The sequence below is a fragment of the Anopheles moucheti genome, chromosome 3, assembly GCF_943734755.1.
Source record: "Anopheles moucheti chromosome 3, idAnoMoucSN_F20_07, whole genome shotgun sequence".
Lineage (NCBI taxonomy): Eukaryota > Metazoa > Arthropoda > Insecta > Diptera > Culicidae > Anopheles > Anopheles moucheti.
Genome location: NC_069141.1, coordinates 1,587,514 through 1,610,413, shown reverse-complemented (window position 1 = coordinate 1,610,413; position 22,900 = coordinate 1,587,514). Strand labels below are relative to the sequence as shown.

The 22,900-nt window shown below is 42.5% G+C and overlaps 3 protein-coding genes across 4 annotated transcripts; 1 reads left to right on the top strand and 2 right to left on the bottom strand.

The window, feature by feature from the left end:
* Positions 1 to 1,575: 1,575 nt before the first annotated feature.
* LOC128301890 (uncharacterized) lies at positions 1,576 to 19,435 on the bottom strand. 2 transcript variants are annotated; one of them, XM_053038557.1, is made up of 4 exons: positions 19,278 to 19,435; positions 18,591 to 19,052; positions 4,661 to 7,136; positions 1,576 to 4,595 (listed from the first exon to the last, which is right to left on the bottom strand). In XM_053038557.1, the coding sequence occupies exons 1-4, from the start codon at positions 19,334 to 19,336 to the stop codon at positions 2,913 to 2,915; spliced, it is 4,680 nt and encodes a 1,559-aa protein (XP_052894517.1). In that variant the 5' UTR covers positions 19,337 to 19,435; the 3' UTR covers positions 1,576 to 2,912. The 2 variants fall into 2 exon arrangements, with proteins under 2 accessions (XP_052894517.1, XP_052894518.1); XM_053038558.1 differs by lacking the exons at positions 18,591 to 19,052; positions 19,278 to 19,435 and adding an exon at positions 8,384 to 8,544.
* Positions 19,436 to 20,133: 698 nt separating this feature from the next.
* LOC128302067 (calcium and integrin-binding protein 1-like) lies at positions 20,134 to 21,340 on the top strand. Its single transcript, XM_053038788.1, has 5 exons — positions 20,134 to 20,329; positions 20,405 to 20,652; positions 20,717 to 20,826; positions 20,893 to 20,984; positions 21,058 to 21,340. The coding sequence occupies exons 1-5, from the start codon at positions 20,244 to 20,246 to the stop codon at positions 21,077 to 21,079; spliced, it is 558 nt and encodes a 185-aa protein (XP_052894748.1). The 5' UTR covers positions 20,134 to 20,243; the 3' UTR covers positions 21,080 to 21,340.
* Positions 21,160 to 21,833, bottom strand: LOC128302068 (putative oligosaccharyltransferase complex subunit CG9662). The gene is made up of 2 exons (XM_053038790.1): positions 21,637 to 21,833; positions 21,160 to 21,573 (listed from the first exon to the last, which is right to left on the bottom strand). Exons 1-2 carry the CDS (start codon positions 21,773 to 21,775, stop codon positions 21,263 to 21,265), a joined length of 450 nt encoding a protein of 149 aa, XP_052894750.1. The 5' UTR covers positions 21,776 to 21,833; the 3' UTR covers positions 21,160 to 21,262.
* Positions 21,834 to 22,900: the final 1,067 nt, after the last annotated feature.

Below are 22,900 nucleotides of genomic sequence, written 5' to 3'. Positions count from 1 at the left end.
AGTTATGAGCTAACTATTCTATTATCTCTACGTTTTTAATAATACTAGTGAAGGAATACAAGTTTTATTGGCCAACAACACCACTAAAGAGTGGATGGTTTTTTATCCTCAACAATGTAGACCCCACATGACCGTGATCTTTCATACTTATATTTAATGTTTAGTTATAAAAATAAAACAAAAAATATGTTAAAAAATAACAAATCTTCTTTTTCACGATTTTCCAGACCATTCATTGTTGAGACAATTTTCAAAACAGTGAATAATCTTAATATTTGAATAAAACCACACGAATAGGATCACAGACATTATCAGCATTAATTAATCGATTTATCGGCATCGATTTTCAACCGCATGATAGTTTACAAACATGCTACAAATAATATCATTAGTTTCAGTTAATTTCGCTAAATTCTCACTTAAAATCCACACATAATCATAATGCAAATTTTTGAATTCGTGTTAACATTGGTTTCCAACCACCCTGTAGTGGATGATCATCCGGTTAAATATCACCTCCAGATTTGGATGGTCTCTTGTTACATGAAACGCAGCATTGGTGCAATTGGTGACTCTCAAACTCCTCGTCGGCAGATGTGAAATTCCATACAAATGAACCGATTTTCGGGGTGGTTACTACAATCCTTTATCAGCTAACTATTTTATTATCTTTACGTTTTTAATAATACTAGTAAAGGAATACAAATTTTATTGGCTAATAACACCACTAAAGAATTGATGATTTTTTATCCTTAACATTGTATACCTCACATGATCGTGATCTGTCTTAGTTATATTTAAAATTTAGTTATAAATAGTGATAATGATAGCCCTTTTGGGCTTTTGCCCCTTTTGGACAAAAATTATGATGATAGCCCTTTTCGCTTTGTCTCATTTCAAGGGCCTCAAAGCCCTCCTCCCTCAGGTTCATCGTTTTTAAAATTAGAGCCAATTAGAGCAATTAAGCCCAACTATATTTCCGCCCTGGGCCTCCAAGGGGATTGATCCTCCACTGAATCGAAGAATGCTTTAAAACATGGTCAATTGTAGAAAAAGTTCAGTAAGTAAATGCTCACCACAGAAATCAACCGTTTTCGCCTGATTGATCGCCTAAAACATCAACATGAGCGAAACAGGGTTTCTGAGAAATTGCTCTGATTGTTACCGAAGAAGTAAACCGATTGAAAACTGTATCTTTGGCGAAAAATCGTAGAAGGCGTTGGATTAATCAGGATTCGTAAATGTACGGAAATCGTAGAAAATGTGATCCAAGTAGTGGCGTTATGGTTCTCCAAACGTTTATATATATTTCAGACGGTACATTGTAGGCCGACCACCTTGCTGTACTGGTCGACACAATACTGCTGAAACAGTCACGCGGCACAATGCATCAGAAAATGAAAGATATCCCGCCAGGATATGCAATATGTGGCCAGGATATGCAAATCACGTGGAGTAATTTGATTGCATGAATTGCATTGCATTGCATGAATTTTCGTTGATTAGATCTTACCTACATCCTTTAAGTCTTATCTTCATTTCTTTCAAAATGTATACCTGTTTCAGCCATGCACGTACTATTGATAACAAAATAATTTATTCCGGTGTTTACATGAACGTTTCAACGATAGGATTCATCTAGCCTTGTTTCTCGCCCATCGAGTTTCAATGACTATTGATTGAACAAACAATGTGCATCATGTCCTATTTGGGTAATAGTTTTGTGTTCCATTATTTTAACCTCTTTGCCACATTTAATGTCCCATTGTAAAGCCTACGGTGGTGCATCACGAAAAAAAGTTTAACTAGTGCGACACAATGTAACTGTTTGCTTCCAACCGAACGACATAAGAACGTTTTGCGTATAACATGCACGTGCTACAATTTGTTATCATATTTTTCGTATGGCCCATTGTATTTTTGTAGTTGTTGTTTTGCATTGTTTTAAGCTTACAGAATTATTTTCTTACTTTTGCAGGCAGTACGACTGCTTTGCAGCGCTGACCTGTTACTAGAGTGTCCACCAGTTCGATCGTGTGCTTAGTGTTCGCCATAGTAGGTGAACCATAAGCTTAAGCTATATACTATCCCAACATCTACATCGAGCTGTTTGCAAATCTGCGCAGAGGCTTTAGTTACCGAATTAGTTAATCTACTTTTTGGTTATCCGAAAAAAAATTTCGGAAAAAAATAATGAATTTTATAGAAATTTAATAGAAATGCAACAGACATCACAACGCGCATCAATCAACAACTAGGGAATTTTTGTTATACAATTAAGCTTTTAACACATACATTATTATCTTCAACATCAATTTGGAACCGGCACACACCAAAGGCAAAGAACAAGACACGTATCCATTGTTTTGCAAAATCACTAAAGGAAACGAAAAAATACATAAACAATTTCCTAAATGGCAAGAACGGTAAGAAACAGACAGATTTATCCCGCCGAAACGGACATTACTACTTAGCGCTAGTTATATGACAATTACAGTATTTTGGGTTATTCCTACATTAAACTTAGCAATGTTTTCACCAGTCATTTTCTATGGGGGTGTACATTTATACAGACATCAAAACATAAATAAGACAAAAACAGGAATACACAACGAGTACGAAACGTAAGACGACCCGTGGATGTACAGGTTGAGAGAAAGGAACCTTTTGCATCATTCTACTGACTTCATCGTTCAAGGGAAACATTTTGCCACTTAGAATGCTACTGTACGCGGTAGTATGCTACTAGGTTAATCGCTTGGCATATAGGGATGCTTTCGGTCAGTTTAATGTTGGTGGCTTTCTGGGATTTTTGTCGAAAACAATCATATCTCCATCTCACAGTTACTCCCCCATCGATGGCATGGAGAAGTAGCGTCAGTCTATTTTAATTCAATTATCTATTACTTCACTTAGAACACCTTCCGGAACAATCGTCGTATACTGCCCCGGCTTGATTTGCGTTCCAACGCACCACCATTTCCACTGGTGGCCGCAACACCGTTCGACGGCAGATCACCATTGAACGAAACGGACAGCTTCACCGGTTCCTGTTCCAACTGTTTGGAACCACCATCGGATGGGCTGGCTGATTTCGCTTTTTCTATCTTTTGGCGTTGGGGCTGTTGTTTGCCATCCGGTGTCGCACCAACCTCCTGACTAGATGACGGTGTAGAGGAGGAAAGCACTTTGCTCTGCTCCGATGACCACCAACGGTACCAGCTGTCCTGGGGTGTAGCACGAACGCTTTCACCTAAACCCGCATCGCCCGCACCCAGCTCTTTCACAGCGGAACTGTTGTTACTGCCACTGCTCGTGTTCGAACTATTACTGCTACTACTATTACTGCTAGTGTTGTTACTACTGTTACCATTGACAGATTTTTTAGACGAACGTTTTTTAGACCCAAGACTTGACCGCAACAGTGAGCTTTTGAAAAATGCCGGCGACGATAGACGACGTGCCGATTTGGTAAGGTTGGCTTTCGGTTCCAATCCATCTGTTGCATCGCCACCGTTTGCCAGCAACTGTGGCGGTACACTCCCGTTTCTATTGGGCGTTCCATTTCCGGGCCTTTCCATATCGTTCGGCGTCAGTGCAGCCTCCACCGCGGAAGCGTTCGAGCCGGGCACATACTCATCGTACGATAAATCGCTTGCTGTGGGTATGATAAATTCATCATTATCTTCCAGATACGGCAACTCATCGATACGACCACTGTTTTCCCTCTCAGGGGTTTGCTGACGTTCCGAGCTACCATTCATTGGCGTTATTCTCCAGCGTTGCTGCTCCTGCGGTTCGATCATGGACACTGATCGTTTCGCTGGTTCATGATGCGAAAAACCGCTACGATAAGGCGTTGTTGCACTACCCGCCATCATCGACGGTGCAGACACTTTACGGTGCTTATGTTTCGATTTTTTCCTCTCCAACGCTACCGGTTCAATTACGGGCTGCTCATCATCGATCAACAAATTTACGTACGTGCCACTAATATTAAGCGCCTCCTCACTCGGCCGCTTTTTGCGTAACCGTGCGGGTGACATACTCGTGGCCACCGTTGATGATTCAGCGGTAGCAATAATAATGCCCGAAGTGCTACTGATCGTACTACCGGTCACGTCAATCCCACCCATCGGCATACCATCGATTGATTTTCTTCGCAACATTCGACCACGAATCGGTTTCACATCCGAACCAACCTGTGCCAGCTCACGGTCAATAACGCTCTGTGGCAATGGTGCAGGTTGCTGCTGTTTGTCAACCGTATGTCCATTTGCCAGACGGCTAACACTTTTCGCTACCGAACATACCAACGCGACTAGAATAAAAAGCATCAGTACGATAAAAGCCAGCACTGCCAGCGCTATGTTACGCCAATCCGTGGCCGTCGCTTGAAATTCCACCAGATCCTGCCGCAAACGTTCGTTTACTTCTCGCAGCTTCATCTCACTTTCCGCCATACGTTGGTTCTGTTCCTGGATCTCGTGTAATGTTTTGGCGTAAGAATGCTGCAATTCTTCCACCTGCTTACGGTAGCGGCGACTCAACTCCTCCAGATACTGTCCCGAAAGGCTCATATTTCGTTCAAGTGCCTAAGTAGGAATAAGTGGATGATTATTAGCAGTTGGAAGGAAAATAGTACAAACAATGAAATTACCTTAATTCTGTTGGATAATCGTAGGAACACGCTCTCTGGTTGCACTTTTTGTTGCCCGGTTCCCATTCCCGAAGGAGCAGTAATAGCGGCAGGCCCTGTCGTAAAACCTCCATTACCTGAAGGGCCTGTTCCGGTGATTTCCGAAGGATGGTGTCCGCCAACACCCAATATACCATCGTCCAACGTTTCCCAATGATGATTGTTGGCAAAGTCTTCCTTTTCTCGATGTTCTTGATGGTGCTGATGCTGATATTGTTCCTGATCCTTAGATCCATCCATAGTGTGAGACGTTTCTTCTCGAGATGGTTCCGGCGTAGTAGAGACCGACGGTTCAGTAGCAATGTTGAACATGTTCACATCCTCTTGGGACGAATTTTCCGACAAAGCCTGATCACGTTCCTCTTCACCGGGAGTCACAGCTTCTTTCTCTTCATTTGCAATATCTTGCCCTTGTTGGTCAGGTTTGTTTCCGTTTTCAACAGTTTTTGGTATATGATTAATATCTTTGACTAATTTACCCGATGTAGACGTGTGCTCCTCATGTTGTTGTGTTGGTATATTCTTGGTTACATCAATACCCCGCGTATGTTCGAATGAATTTTTATCATTTTCTTGCACCTGGTCCTCACTTCCTTCTACCATTTCCATCCCTTGCATACTATTGCGATGTGACTTCAATATAAGATTCAGATCGAACGCCACCAAATTGCAAAGCCCGGCCACCAGCTCGTCCGGCAACAGATTAAGCACACTGTAGCGCATATTCATACAAGCAGTGGGAGACATCTCGCCGGTTCCCAGGCCCTCGCCCTGTATCGATCGTGGTAAGTTAAACCCTAACACGTTGGCACATAGAAAATGCTGGGCGGAATCGAACGATCGCTCGATTCGCGCCACTTCTAGTAGACTAGTGAGAAGATTGTGTTTGCAATTCATCAAAGACTCGAGCCGAGCCCGAAAATGGTCGGTGCAATTAACGCAACGTATTGTATAAGCTAGTGTAACGCAAGATGACGCTGATGCTACTGGCAGGCTCGTCGGAACAGTCGTAACCGAAATACTTCCTCCCGATGGTGTCCTTTCGGTTGTGACGCCGCCGATCGACGAGTCGTTACTATCGTTTCCACTTTTTCCGAGTGCTTCGGCAGCTTTCTTAACCATATTCATTACTACCTCGCCGGCAGATTTTAGAATGTTGTTTGGATTTTTTCCTCCTCTTCGTCCAACCAGCGCATCGTTTCCCAGTTTTTCCAGCGATCCTTCTTCGTGCTGATATCCACCTTGGGGTGTTGATGCATTTTCTTCATCAAGGACTGCTCCGCCTTCAGTAACACCTGCTTCACCAGGCTGTATCAGCACCTTACTTCCCACTCCATTACCCAACACAATCTCATCGTCGTCGTCATCATCGTCCGGCAGCAGCGGTGTGTTGTCTGTTTCGAACGCTTCAAACTCGGACGTGCCGTACACGCGAAACAATGACACCGGACAGAAATGTTCCTGATTATAATGCGATAGTATCTCGACTCGTACGAACTTGCCAAACAGATGGGGATGCAACTGAAAGCTTTGCACATCCCGTTCATCTTTCGCCGTGAACTGGCCTACATTGGCCCAATCGCGCGTCGGAAAGCGATTACTAACCGACACGGTGAACTCTTTCGGTGACGATGAGAACAGTTCAAAATTGGCAACCTCAATCCGTTCCGCCTGTACCGGTTCGCACAGTTCCACCACGAACCAAATCTTGCTGGTGCAGGGATTCAATAGATACTCATCCTTGGGTGCGGTAAGCACAGAACCCGTACTTTGCGCCTCTGGGTTCGAAGCTATAATCTTTGCCCCACACTCCGGTGCGGCATAATTTTTCGCACGTAGCTTCATAGCGCCACCACCCGATTTACTACCAGCTGGTTTAATACCCTTTTTCATGGCGGACGCATTCACCACCTCGCCTAACTTTTTTTCCGCCTCGGCCATTTGTTTCTGGGCCCACTCGCTAAACACGGGCATTGGATTCTCTTCGGTTAGGTTCACTTCGAGCTGTTTCGGTGGTAGAACAGCAGCAGTGCCAGCATCAGCAGCTAGCTTAGCATCGTCCGTTGCTTCTTGTACCGAAGAAGAATCACCAGACGGTGGGATAGATCCTGTCGCCGCATCGTCCGGATCCTTAGTGGGTATCATTGCCAACAACGGCGGCTCGTTCGCTTTTGGCGGTATGGTGGTGAGTTCCTGTGCTTCGATCGTACCATTACTTTGCTCTTCCAGGGTTCTGATTGAAGCACCAACCAACTGCTGAGAATCGACTTCATCGTGCAACGGAACGGTTGTTTGCACGGTATGTACATTGTTGTGCGATAAATTTTTCAGTGTTGCCTCCAAATTCTCCTCCAACTTGCTTTCGATATTGTTCAGCTCATGATGCTGATTGTCCACCAGCGTTATTATCGATGGTGGTCCTGGAATGTCTTGTAACCTAAAAACAGCAGAAAAATTAAATAATTATTAGACATACTGCCACACTTTAAAAAAAATAAGTACTAACAGTCTTATTATGAACAGTATATCAAAGAAGTTGCATAGGATCATTTTCTGAAGAAAAACCTGCGCTCCACGAAGGTAGATCGTCTACTGATCACACAACTGTCTGTTTTCTATCACTATTTCTAACGGTAATAAACTGTCCACAAGATTCAAATGTCAACCCACAGCTATCGGAGAACTTAATCGCAAATAAAACGTACCTCAACATACTTCTAGTTGAGACATCGCGAGAATGCACAATGATGCTCAATCATCCGTGAAGAGCAAAACAAATCCAAATGAAACAGAAAGCCCATTTCCTGATACCATGCCCCCAAGTCTGTAAACATGCGCGGTGACACGTGATAAGCAACGAATATGGTGACAATCGCCTTGCCATCCCAATGCTGGCGACTTTGTTGTTGTTTACAGACGACAATATCCTTCCCAAACCACCTCGGTCTCTAACCTTGACTGCTTTCAAACGGTGCGCACAGCATTTCAAGTACACCATGCCATACGGAGCATCGAGCGTGTAGATCCGTAAGAAGAGAACTTACTGGTGATCGGTAAGATGTTGAACTGTACTGTGCACTGTCCAATCCGTTAGCGTGACGACTAGAGCGTTGTTTGGAACAACTATTTTTAAATTTAGCCACCAATGAGGACTTCCTTGTAACCAAAATTACAATTGTCGGAGTTAAAAATGAACCGTTTACGCAATTGAAGGCATACCAACATCCTTCACGCATGACACCAGATGTGATGATGGTTAGATGTGCATTGTTTAGCACAATGCTGCCTCGGTATTCAGAACACTACTTTAATTTAACTTTAATAAAACAATTTCCTAAATCTTAATTTGTAATTTCCATAGCAGATGTGTCTGTTGTTTAAAATAGAAATCATTCACATCACATCTTTTAAAATGGAATAAAAAAGAATTGAACGAATTCTATCCAAAAAATATCAAAAATTAAGAAATAAAAATCTAACAAATTGAAAGTTGTTCAAGATACTAAAAGCAAACTTGCACATCCCATGAAATAAATGTGAATAAATGAAATAATATGAATATGAACTGTCACCGAGAAACACTAAAAATGTAGACGAATTCCAAACAATAACCATCTTCAATTACATTATTATCCGAATTCGATAGCATCTTCGATCGCGGTTCTGTTTCCGAACCACACTTACCCATCGTGGTACAGGTTGGTGATGGCCACGATCTGTGAGATCAGCGCAACCCAGCAGAAGGTCACCAGCACAGTAAGCTTACGCATTCTTCCGGCCCGTTCCGCGATCGCACCTACCAGCCACATCGAGAGCTGCCATTTAATGTAGCAAAAGGCGACCAAATACAGATTCACCACCATGTACACATCGACCGATGGTAGCTGAAGCATCCGACGATCCGGTTACACATAGAACACACCACTGCCCAATGCCCACTAACGTTCGGTGCCACTTTGCTGTCCTGCTGGTTTGACACATAACCACAAACCGATGGCGAACATGAGACTTTCTTTCGTCCAGAAGAGGAACGAAAGAAATCCCGTACGATGATACGCTGATCACGATATCTCAAGATACTAAGGAGCGAGACACGTTACGAGTTTTGATGAAGAACACTTTTTAACGAACGAATCATAGAAACTGAGTTTGCTGACAAACACAAGCTGTTTCGGAACCGCACTGCTTCTGGTGTTTTTTTTTAAGCAAGAACAATCGCTGTTTTCTTTTTTGCGAAACTCTTTGTCGTCAGCCACTTTTACTGGAACTGAATATTTAAACAGGCAAATAATGCACGTTAGTCATTATCCATCCGCAACGGGGGTAAATGATAGGCGCTTGTCACACCACAGGCACAGTTCGGTTTCCGTCACTAAACAGTGTACTAACTTGTGCTAGAATGCTTGCCAATAGTACTCGAAAGGGAGCAAACAATATGCATAACTTACGTGACGTGTACGACGATAGAACGAACAAACATTTACTGAACTATGCCATACGCAAAATTGTTGTGAAATTAACGCCGATAACGCACTGACGCTGTAAACGTATTTAACTTCTTTTCTCCTTTTTTACCTAATGTTTATTTCATCCTACCCGATAAACCGAGGAAAATTGTAATGAGCTTTTCCAGGCACGAGTGCAATTTTTCAACCACCGTATGCACCTTAAATATCAACTGATACACGACACCGTAAGCTGGGCGGCGTGCAACACGTGAATTTGGTGGAACAATTGTGGATCATCGCCATCAACATCTCTCGAACAACATTGCCGCCCACGTTCCAGCCATATCTTCCAATCACTCCAGAGCATTTCCCATCACTTCGGTTGGATCGTTTTCAAGGTCTCCCGTTTTTAATGAATGTCGCACATTTGCCAAAGTGTTTGTTAAACGTGCCGATGCGAACGGGGGAACATGATCGCTTCAAACAGTCTGTCTGTCTCGGAGCGGAAATATCATTCTTCTTAAAGTGATACAATTGCAGCGATATTTTATTACACGCTTGTCACATGGTTTGACAAATCTCACAGATTTCTGACGCAATTTGGCGTTCTGATAACTAAAGCCAGTGTTTCGGGTTACAGTGAATGGAAACTGTGAACGATTTAAGCAATTGTAGGAAGAGGCGTGTGGCTGGTTAGGTTTTTCAAAACGTTTTAGCATCAATTTGTACTAGAGCAAACAATCCTAAATTTATCTTGATTATTATAGGAACTGAAATAGCAACTGTAAAAAAAATATCGCCATCGCTGGAGTCAATATATTATAACACAATAATATTATCTTAACTCACCGGACGTAATTTCAATAACACTTGCACCCAAGATTCAAAATGCCCCAAAATATCAATTCATGAAAGAGTACAGGAATATTGCGAAAGATTGGGTCAATGGACGATAACAATGCCCAATGTCTGCTCTGCAACGAAGCGCTAGAGAGGGCCATTAGGGAAAATGTCGCTAATATGGTAAACGTTTCATAACTTTTGTTAACACCCAACAGCTATCAAAACAACCCAATTATTTGCGCAATGGAAACCATGTGTAGCTTTATCTTTTCGATCGAATTCTGCTAACCAAACAAGTACAACACAGTCAATGCAGAATGTGCAAAAGTGAATTAAATGTCTCCGTATCGGACACCTTACAGAGATATACATATGAAGTGCTGGCTGGCTAGTAGTTCTTATTTTCACACTCAATGAGCCTTACCATTCATAGCATTTGTTGCCAAAAGGGTTGCAAATGGTACTATTGTTATTTCAGTAGAGAGTAAATGCGATTAAGTAATCGCATCTAATGCCAAGATTTTGAAGATTTTGGGGAAACAATACAAAATATAGGTTGAGAGGTGACAATATGAATGAAGTTACTACGTCTTCATAGCAATCGGTAAGAAGCATCTCAAGGTTAATTGATTTTTTCTAGAACATTTCGGCCCTCTTGTAATACCAGATGAATAAATGGGGCTCTCTGCGTTATTATTCTGATAAGGAATATCTTTACTTCCTGGGTAGTAATTACAACCACTGCCACCCTCCCAACACAACAAACGAAACCGATTGCGATAATCGAAATAGCGAGAGTCGACGAAGCGCATCCCGATTTGTCCACGTCATTTGTGTTGTTTACCGTAAGCGCCACAGCAGTGCCCTGCTAAGGGGTTGAATTTGCTGAGATGGAAGGGGTGAACTGTACTGCCGACACACCACACCACAATCAACTGAAACGCACACACTAGAGCATTGCAACCCGCGACAGTAATTCCGGTCGTGTGTCGTTCAACAGCGGTCGCGCAAACTGTAAATCATCGTCGGCGACGTTTACACGAGTGAAGGTTTAAATTCCTCCCGCAAGATGATAACCAAGACAGGGGTAGTTAGTGTTGATGGGACATACCTCAACGGGCAAAGCATACAAAGAAGACTGTGGCGCGCGTTCTCTTTGAAGATGCGACACATTGCACCGTTAGCTCGACACAAGCCTTTACAGCAGTACGATCAGTAATCGATCGAGAATTGGGTAATCGAACACGATCGCTACTGATAATGCCATCTAAATATAGTGCAAGAGCGTTGGGACGTCATCGTTTCTAGAAGCATCCTCTACCAAGGCGATCACAAGCCGCATAAACAAAACTACAACGCTTATCAACGATGTTGTGATGAACCTTATAGCGGGATTTCATCAGAATGGAACGCACAGTGACGAGGAAGTACCGGAGGTCTGATTAGACTTCCTAAACTTGCAATGAAAAATCTCCACCACCGCTGTTCATTCGCTCTTGCTTAGATCCTAGGTCTAAACATAAGCAAAAAAAAAACACTGCGACGCAATTCGGCGATCTTCAGGGTCGCTCGTCGCCGTTGCTTCGCCATTGTGGAGCCGGGCACAGCAAAGTCCGTTCACTTTGTCGTCGTTCGCAAGCCCACCGCAGCACACAGTATGATCGATATCGGGGATCGATTAGTTCCGTTCGTATCAATGTCAAGAGCAAAAGGGTCACCGGTGCTGACGGAGTACAGGGGAACCCTTTTGGGCACATTAAATATGCAACAGCAGTAGTAACAATGTACATTTTGTAGATTAAAGTACCATTACTTGTTATTGTATTGCCAGACAGATAATCGAAAACAATTTGTTAGCGCTGGGACAGTAGGACACAATGAATTAAGGTAATTGTAGTAAGTGACAGAGCAATGGCACACCACATCATGTGTTCTAGGATTGGGTAAGTCATTAGTTTTGTATGAACTTGAAGGGAACCGGGGGGAAAGGGTGTTCTTTATGAAAAACTGAACGAACGGTACAGATCTTTCGTTCTTTGGTATCTCTTACAAAGGATGTCTCTCATACTTCAGCACGTTCATGTAATTCGCTTAACGAACCATTTCAGGTCGCTCACTAAATGTACTTATATGCGACGGGTAGTTCAGGACCTATTCGGCAACTGCAGTGACATAATTTGACTAACCAAGTTCGTTCATTCCCTTCAAATAACTGTTCGAACTGTACAGGTTTAGTTCTTGTGACCCTACTCTAATGTGTTCCATCCATTGGGAAGAGGTTCCAGCTTTATCTAGACGAAGGTCATTAACGCACGAATTGCTACACGACACTGTCACTATCTGAAGTTATGTATACTTCATTATTAATTGCTCTATTACTACTCTAGGCTAACTATCTTGAGCCGGCCGGTGGTGTCGATCTTCACAAGACAGGACAGGTCCAAAATCCCTTTCGGATCAATTCGCCGCGGACTGACCTTTTACTCGAAAAACCTTTTACTTCACCTTCAACATGCTCCAATGACAAAATGACACTGAATGAACGTTCTAGCAGGCACCGAAACGAACAACAACACAAACTTCTAAAGCTGTTGAAGAAAAGAATTGTCAAGTGTGACCAAGCGGCAGAAAGCAAAAAAAACACACTTGACAACAAAATAAGAACCGGTTTCGTAGCTCAATCTCAATGTGGCTTCTTTCCGAAACTTTGCATTCCAGAGGTCACAGCATAGGCTCACCAGGGGCAACATTTACATTGCTTGCCATCACTCCAACGGCCCCGATTGCAAAAACAACAAAACCCGAGCCCGATTACTCAATAGCAGCCGAAACAAGCTGCTATCGAAAGAAAACCTTCCACCCACTCTACCCAAGCTTGTCGAAAGTCTCATAGAAATGCAATTTTGTCATGTCACAATCCCGCGTCTGCACAATCGGTCTTCGAAAACCCTTCCAAATGTGCACTTTCACTTCCCAAGCAAAACAAAAATGCAGCTAATTGGCACGGAACTTAACTATCCACAACGCATAAAATGGATGCTGTGTTATAGGTTTTCATCGCTGTTTTGGATTCTTTTTGGATTCGCTCACTCACGTCCCACGGACTGTGGAGCCGCATCAAGCGTCGCATTGCGTCAGAGAACTGGCTCCGGCGGGTGACGAATGGACGGAACTGGACTAAGCGGAAGGCAAACACTTGATAAATTCACCTCCACGTGCAACATGATTACGCGAAGCTCGAAAAGGAAAGAGACTTCTCTGCCTACCCTCTATATCAAACTGGAGCACCTCCATTGAATTAGCTTTCTCTTCGGGGTGCACATGTCATGATGCCTGTAAACTCCGGAAGCTAAAAGAGATACTTCAATTATAACGTATTTTCGAAAAGTTGTTCTCTTGAATGTCGGCACGAGAAACTCTGATGAGATTCGATCGCGCAACGATCGTGTTGCTATAAACCGCTGTTCACCAACCACGCCAAACCGTCTGCCAAAGGAAGAAGCGTTTAACCAACACAAAATGATAAGCATGCATAATACATTCCATCTTAAACTTTCTAATTAGCATAATTCTATTTCATGGCGCCTTAATGTGGGATATGTGAAGGGGTGTAATGATCACAACCCAATCCGGAACTCTCGCAACAACATTACATTTAAGGGCATTATTTCTTCCCAACCCAACAGTAACGGATCCACTCCACGGGCAATGACCACCACTTCGTGCCACTTGTTTTCATTATTACTCCCCCAGAATATCTGCAGACTTCTTGTGACGCCCTCGCACAGTGATTAACCTACAGTACCACGCACATCTCTAGTGAAATGTGGTTGGAAAGCAATAGAGCTTCCATCAACACGCCAACATGAAACTTCCATTTGGTACGGGTCAAGTGGAAGAAGGAAGACACAAACAAAGTACAGCAGGACGGCGCCAGAATAGCGAGTCGCACAAGTTCTCACTTTTCACCCTTCCCGTTATCAACGTTGGACGAACTTCACGCACGAATTATGATGTATGGGTGTTAAGTGGGTGTGCCCCGTCGAGAGTCAACGCCTTTCAAAACATGTGAACGTCTTTTTGGGACATTAAAGCAAACGTAAAAACTGGATTAGGTAGGACGGTTACGAGAGGAAATGGTAAAGAGAATAATTAACTTGGAAAGATGATTCTACCATGTGGATGGATACAGAAGCTACTCAAGCTGAGAAGCAATTATATTTAGTTCTCCAATCTGGAGAAGGACAAATTCTCTAGAACTCATACACACAATCTTCAACTGCTGCTAGTTCCACGTTGCATATCAACTCATTCAAACATTGTTCTCCAGCGTCCCTTCAAAACGACGGCAGCATTCTTGCGATACAATCCGCCACAGTAACGACTGTGCCTGTAGGACAAGCTCTAACTGCATCTGTTTTCTGCTTTATAACATCCAAACGACCACAATTGCTTGCCACGACGTCTAAATTGAAAGATCACAGTTTAGTGATCTCGCTCGAAATGATCATAAGATACAGTTTTACACTCATTTATGCTTAATTCGCTTATTATCTTCACACACTCTTCACTGCTGCAACGGATGAAATTGCGTTTGTTGCCACTTTAATACACTTGAAGCATTATTAGCAGCATTTTTAACCCGTTTTCTTTAGGAACATCACACTCTGGGGAGATTTATCTCAAACCTAATTTTCTAGTTTGCAGTACATGACACAAGACAGACACGCATACCATTAGCATATGCACTACTTCACATTTTCCCCCATCATTTGCCGGTGGTGGTGGGCGAATAATGCAGGGATTGGAATGAATCACCAAGAATGAATGCGTTTTATGCAAGTGGATAACAAACACTCATACCACCAACATTCTCACTATGCTTTGCTGTGGAATGTAGTTGGCTGCTGCTCTTTGCTGCTTCTTGCTACACACCACGGTCAATGTCGACGATGATGTGGTTATGCAGGATCATCACTCGGATTTATTCGGTGTTCACATCAGCTGTATTGCTGCTAGTCGTGTTATCCGTCGAGTGCCAGCCGTTGGTGTGACATAATATCGACCCGGCATTTATTATTCTTCCACCGATGGGAAGAAACTACGGTACCGCACCCGTTTTCAGCAAGGGGTAAACTTTGCCAGTTTGTCACTCCACTAATGACGTTATGACTACGCGTTAGGATTATTCCGATACAACGAAAGGGCAATAAAGGAAACCCCCGTTTTTTACGAAACACACAGACCTTTGATGAAGTGAAGGAAAAACAACGACGAGCACAACAACACCCGCGGACCTGAACCAGAACAAACAGAAACCGTACGAAACGAACGAATGAACAACTCAATTGACACTGAACGAACCAACATCGTCACAAAACCGCAACGGCGACCGACGGAGACTATGGGTGCGCGAGTTCCGTGCCTTGCACAGTTGCACCCTCCCCAACGCACTCCCCACTTGATAATGCCATCGGCTATGGCGCCCGGCTAAAATTTCGTCGTGGACGTCCGTCGTCGTCGCCAACTACCAACATCACCAGTACCAGCAGTTCCAACTACCGCCCTCGGTACAATCGTGTCCCAAAACACTTGACGTACCCCCGGAACATGGAGAAGACCGGATCCGTGCTGCAAACGTCATCGTTTTGCTCTCTCGCGATAGCATGATCTTCTCGTGCTCACGCACGATACGCCTTTACCACGTTTTAATAATGCTCTGTGATGGGGAGATTGAGCTTGAATATTAACATTAAATAGTTATGCTAACTTACGCGCTATGCTAGATATCAGCAATACACCTCTTTTCTCTCACTATCCAAACTAGTGACGTGGTCAAATAATGGTACTCGACTGCTGCAGTGTGTGGATACATCCAGCTTAGCTGAGGGTTGCTGTGCCTACGCTCTACGTGAGTAATGTTAGTTATGGTATTATAACCGGTTCACCAAGAGGAAGTACCCTATATGAAGTTCCTATGAAGGCTACTGGATGGATGTTCTTATACATCCAACTGGAAAAGTAATAGTCGTTCCCTAGAAGTAGCAAACGGCATATTTGTGGAATGAAATAGCAAGTCTTTGCTTTTGGATAAAATACTTATCTTGAGTACAAACTAGAGATAGTAAACAGATAGTTAATATAATGTTAACTCTATCTATTGAACAATTACGATTACTAATGTGCACAATGAATGAATGATTTAAGTTAGTGTTGTGCTTAATCATTCAAGAATTACATTAACAAGAATCATTCGCACGAATCTTTAGAGAGGAATCATTCAAATCAGGACTAGACTCTCAAAAGAATCATGTATCTCTCGAGAATCTTGATTTTCTATTTTTTATTGTATTTGCTTCTTAAATTACTTAATGTCGTTAAACCACGACATATTCATGAATTCTCTCTTCCTCTCTTCAAGAAAACCCCTCTTCAACACTGTGTGTCTGAGTATCGTTCATCCCTTCACACCTAATCAACCGGTTGAAGCTATAGTTCGTCACGCGACGATAAACACCAGCAATGCGATACTTCATCATGTGGGGCCAGGCACCCTTTACCTAGCCAACGCCTTGCACGGCGACGTCACAACTGCAACACATGGTTCGGGTGTGCAAAGACGTGTGTCTGTCGCAACCTCAACAAAAACTTGCCTATAATGATAAGTGACACCCGCCGTCCGTTAACCTTCCTGGCCCGGTGACCTTTAAGCATACAACAACACCCCAAACGACAGGTAAAATGCGGAAGCTTCGCGTAACATCACGATATACGCGAAAAAAGACCAGGAATTTAAACGTTGCATAAAATGATGTCCCAGTTTGTCAAGGTGCGATAAAAAGAATGATGAAATTTTTCACTTCTAACCTGAGCGCCCTTTATCTTTTGCTTCGTCTGATGTTTTCTGTTCCAGTTTTGAGCCCGGGAAGGACATCGTTGGTTTACATGGGTGGCACTACACAACACAACTGTTCACCACACTTGAAGCAAATATTATTAGATCTGTAGTAAAAATAACAGTCAGCGAGCTGGTTCTCAAACCTTCTTTTTACAATTTAAACAAATTATATCATTAAAAAAGCACTATTAATACATTTTGTAATTCATTTTCTATACAAAAGCAATATTTGCAAATAATTGGGGCACAAAAACCATTGCAAAAAAGGCCCCACCTCCCAACGTTTATTACATAAACGGCGATTTTACCGACATTGTCGAGTCAGCGATAATTATAAAAATTTATGATCCATTACAGCGTAACTTCAACAGATTATACACAAAAAACTCCAAAACGTCAATTTATTTTAGGCGCGTGTCAATAAAACTTCAACGCTGCTTACCTAAGAGATCGAGATAGAGCGAAACAGCGTGTGTTAGGATAAAGGATTAAAGGAGATCGAAAGCGCTACAGAAGTAAACACACACACAAAACGTGAAATTGTTCACCAAGCGTCTTAAATAATTAATGTTGGGGTGCGTTTCGTCTTTTCGTCGATCGAATACTACTTTTGGACGATCATTATTGGTTGTGGGGGCTTTGAGTGGTGATGTACAATCATTCCATTTTTTCGGTGTCATTTAACGATTTGGAATGCAGTAATATCCAACGTAACAAACAGACGGTTTAATGCGTTGCATGCCAAGGTCGATTGGTTTCCTGCCTCTTCCGATGATCCTCCGATTCCCTCCTACACCATGTGCGTTCATTCAGTGCTCCGTGAAATGCAACTGGCGTTGCGCTTTTTATTGTACCTTACGTTACACTTTCGCCAGCCAACGAGATGATGTTGTGCGGTGTAATGATAATGCGCGATCGTACAAATTTACACCGTTTGTAGATATGCCGTATCAGGCGGAAAAAGTTTTTTTTTATTGACATGCTTCACTTCCGATAGCCCTATTTTCCGCTATCTCTGCAAAGGGCCTACGATATTAAAAATAAACATTCCATAGCAGTCAAGGTACCTTATCACGAGGAGCTGCAAGGTGTCTTCATAAAGGCAAGCAAATGCAATTCAAAGCCAAAGAAAGAAGCCACACTTATGACACCGACGAAGGAGAATGCGTCAACTTATAACGCATATACCTCGTCGTACATGTAAAACCAACGTGATTCCGTCTGCATTTGATAAATGCAAAAACAACATGTGACACGTGCGTAATGGCACGTGCAGAAAAGTTAACAGCGTGGTTAGTGCTGACCTTCACGCGAGAAAATATTAATTTATGACATTTACACAGAAATGAGAAAAAAGAATACACAGGAATGGCTTAAAATAGCGCATAACATTGATATATCGTCTCGATCAATTCCATCGTGCCTTTACTTGGCTTGACGTTAACGCTAGAATGCCACATAGAAAAGGTTTCCCCAAATATTGCTAAACATCGTGTCCCGATAATTTACCATCGTCCAATGATGTGTCCTATATCAAACAAATTTCTTACGAATTGCGCGTTTAATGGCCATAACACCCTTATCAGGCGTCATTCGGTAACACGTTGTCTTATCATCGCAGGAGGAAAGCAGTATGATGTGGGTTTGACTTAAAGAGTCCTGAAAACAGAAAGACGATGGGAATCATTTCAGTCACACTTACCCACTATTGGTGACTCCAACATTTTTGGAAATGGTATCCAAAAAGATCACATCCTTAAGATCCGGTGGTTCATCCTGCTGCTGCAGTTGGTTTGGCTTTTCCGTCAGAATATCTTTCTTGGGCGTGTTCCTACTCGATTTGCCCTGGGATGGCCTTTTAAGTGGTCGCATACCAGTCTGGGCATTCTTCCCTTGTGGATCTTTCCGGTCGAATCCATCTTGTGAACTCACTTTAGTCCGTACACGCCCTGGAGATGATTCGATTCCACTGGAAATGACCCGCTTGTGAGGGAACGCATTCGATCCTTTGTCTACCCGGTTTGTGTGAGAATCAGCAGCGAAGGACGGTTGTGACTGGTGGTTACCATTTACTGCTTCATGTGATCCGGCACCGTGCTGCTGCAGCTGATCGTCTGCAGTTGGTTTCAGTGTTTCTGAAGCAACTATGATGAACAGCGTGCAACTGAGAAGAAGAAACAGAATTAAAAACACGTCAACGGTATGTCTCGTGGCCATGGTAACCACGGGCAGATGAACTCGTGGGGAAGAGTTGTTTCCGCGATGACGATTGCATCATAGCTCTGTAACTCCACCATCATCACCCAACGGTTTCCACTTCCTGTTGAAAGCTTTGCAAAGGATGCGAAGGCCATTGACGCCCCAAAACGACACATCGCCCCAAACTCACCTGGAAACAAGCGATACCAGTAACAGCGTGCAGTAGGTATAGCATAAGCTAGGTTTCATTATTTTACGATCCCAGGACACATCGACAAACTGTCGGCGTTGGTAAGATACGCGGGGAGGGAAAAAACACAACACACACACACACAAAATCAGGAAACACCCTCGGCACCCCGTTGTGGGTCTCGGATAGAAAAAAAACGCACTGTTTGATTAACAGGACACACTAAACGCTTCTTTGATGGGGAAATTTGTCGTAAAAACAAATTTCCCAACAAATCACTTGCTCGTACACAGCAACACGCAATTCCGCATACTAGCACGACTCGCGCAATGGATGCATAGTTTGCTGATGGTGATATTTCGCTCTAGATTCACATTCACTTGGCATACTATTGGAAGAAATTAAACATTTAACACTAGCATTTGGGAAAAACACTGAAGTAAACTCTTCTTTTCTATAAAAATGCAAACTGTCACTGGTGAGATGGGGAGAACTTTTGCTCTCTGCGCGCGGTCGTATGATTTTTTTACTTCTGAATTTGTTCTCTTGCTCAGACCCTCTCTTTCTTTCGCCCTTGTTTGATTGCCTCAAATTGACAGTTTGCCTTGTTGACGTCGGTGGAAATCGTTTTACGTAAAACGGCCAGTTTAGATATACAGAAAAAAAAGTTCCTTTTACAAAAATCGCTAATAATATTAAATTTAATCTACCCTTGGCCTCAGAAGGTAAAATCAAAGCAGAATAGCTTATCGAGATTTTCATTTACAGAACTAAGCGCACTATTATAAACACACATGTACGTAGCTGTCAATAGGTTGCTCGCCTCTGGACTTTTGTTTGTCATTTTTATAAACACAAATATTTTCTCTTGTAAAAATTCTACTACATAATAATTTCTGTTTGTGCAAATTGTAGTCCTCTCCAGTTTTACAGTAGTTTTGACCCTCAAACCTGTAAAGCTTTGTAATGGGTCAAGTGAAAAGTCAGTTCAGTGAGGACGAGCTTCAGGATTATGAAGATTTGACATACTTTACAAAGAAAGAAATTTTGTAGTACGTCGCTTCCCCTAATGAAACACCCTAAATCTTTCCAATTGCAACATTTCGATCCTTTTATGTTCGTTTAAGTGCTCACAAGAAATTCAAGAATCTCGCTCCAGAAAAGGTAGGTCACAACAAGAATGCGAAACTGTCGATGAGCAAAGTCCTTGAGTATCCGGAACTGAAGGCCAATCCCTTCGGGGATAGGATATGCAAAGTGTTTAGCTCCAGCAACGATGGTGATATAACGTTCGAGGACTTTCTTGATATGATGTCTGTGTTTTCTGATGCTGCACCAAAATCGGTGAAAGCCGAACACGCCTTTCGAATCTATGGTAAGAGCGTGAAGCGTTGTAAAGGAAAAGTGTTAATTAAAGAAGTATGTTTCTTCTGTTCCAGATTTTGATGGTGATGACATGATAGGTAGGAATGATCTGAAGCAAGTTATCAAACGACTGGTAGATTACAATTCGGATCTCGGGGACAACGACATTGAACAACTCATCAATGTAAGTGAAGCGATGTTATGGGGTATCCGCTGCAGTAAACTTACGATCGCACTGATAACTTTCTAGAATATCCTTGAAGAAGCTGATTTAGATGATGATGGTGCATTGTCGTTTGCAGAATTCGAACATATTATCGACAAATCGTCTGATTTCATTAAGTGAGTATTCGACGCTTGGTTTGTGATTTGTTTTACACCCTGTGGTACTTTGTTGCTTCTGGTTATCTTACAGCTCTTTCCGTATACGACTATAACATGCAACACTCTGCTACCTGTGTCTCAAAAACTTTCGAATGTATTACTAACGATCATATAGTCCAACTCGTGATGTAATTTAAGTATATGCAAACGCACAATTTCATAATAAAATTGTATTTGTATTGTTTTGAATAGAAGATTCCTTACATGCCTATGAGTCGGAGCCACCTGTGAGGCCCCTAAGGCTGAAGGTAGCCTGGTAGCTTCATTCGCATGAAAATCCACGTTGTAATAAACGACACCACGATAAAGATGAAGCCCATGGCAATGAGTAGAATTTTGTTCAGTTTCGGCTTGCCGGGTGTGTGCGTTTGATCCATTATGATGAATCCGAGACCGCCGATCGTGAACAGGAAGCTACTTGCAAGTCCTTCCATGATATACTGACCGTTCACCCGGTACGGCATAAACGCTACCGGTCGCGAATGTCCATGCTCATCCGTCGTCGATCCTACACTTGGTGGTTCAACGATCACATCATAAATTATGCCTGAAAAACAAAAAACACCATCACTTGAATGCAAGATGCTTCGGAGAGCAAGCCGACACAAACCTCCCGTGACCAGAAAGTACGAAAGCAATACAAATGAAAACACCGTCATTGCTGAGGGCTGCTGGAACCAGGAGGGCCGCTTCAGCTTTAAGTTCGGCACCTCGAAAAGCAAGAACGGCAAACTGTAAAGAGCTTCCATTATTTATTGAAAACTATCTCCCGTCTGCAATCACACTGCTGAGTTGTTGATACGGCAAGTATTTTGCACACCCCCTTCTTTCGATGCTGTCATTAGTGTCAACAAATTTTGAGAACAAAATGACGTGCTAACATTAAGGTGCAATTACACGGATTATTGAGCAAATAATATTTTCATACTAAAATTGCGACAATCTAGAGAGTAATTATCAAGGAGCGTCCAGACTGTAAGCGTAACATACGCTCGAATGGTTTTCGAGCAGAAAATCGGCGTTTCTGGCAACCAAATTGACATAAAATTGCGTTTTAGGATGATTTGGCAACACTGAACGGACCGTAACAAGTGTGGACGCAAAATCCCCCGCGTAGCGTAACAAGAATCTATTTTATTGCTGAAATACATTATTTTCGCACAAAGACCATGGGAAAAAGTTTAATTCCGTGCTTAGATCAACCGCCAATGTTTAAAAATTGTTTCCGGTGCAAAACAACTCGAATTTGCTAAATTCGAGCATATGTTACGGTACGGATTCGACATTTGGCCATTCTGTTTTTGTTACGCGTAACAAGTATAACATAACAAAATTTTGTTACGTATAACTGTTATGGTCTACAGTCTGGACGCTCCTTCACAACCATAATTAATCGGAAAGCTGATGTAAAGGAACATCTTTTGAATTTTTGACACGTTTGCTAGTGTTGGCGTGAAATACCCTACGTTGTGTTCTCTTTGTATTAAAATAATCCAAACTCCTTCCGTTGATTTCTTCTGTGATTTGATTGCACTAACGCTGACAATGCGATGACAATGCTAGACCGAATGTTACACGTTTCAGCTCGTAGATCTTCAGTTTGTCGTTTTTATTAAATCTCCATAGAATACGCTGTAGGGGTGTGTCGCCTTGATGGACCTTTACTTGAAAGTACACTTTTTCAATGTCTACTACCAATGTTACCTTGTTTGATATGAAACGCAACACCAAATCAAACAACGGAACCTGCACGACTGGCCCGACCAATGAGTTGTTATTCAATGAAAACCCCGACGACGTTATAGCTGAGCCGTCAAACACCTGTCGTACTCGAACTAGACTCTTTTACTACCGGATGATGTGTAAGATAGCAC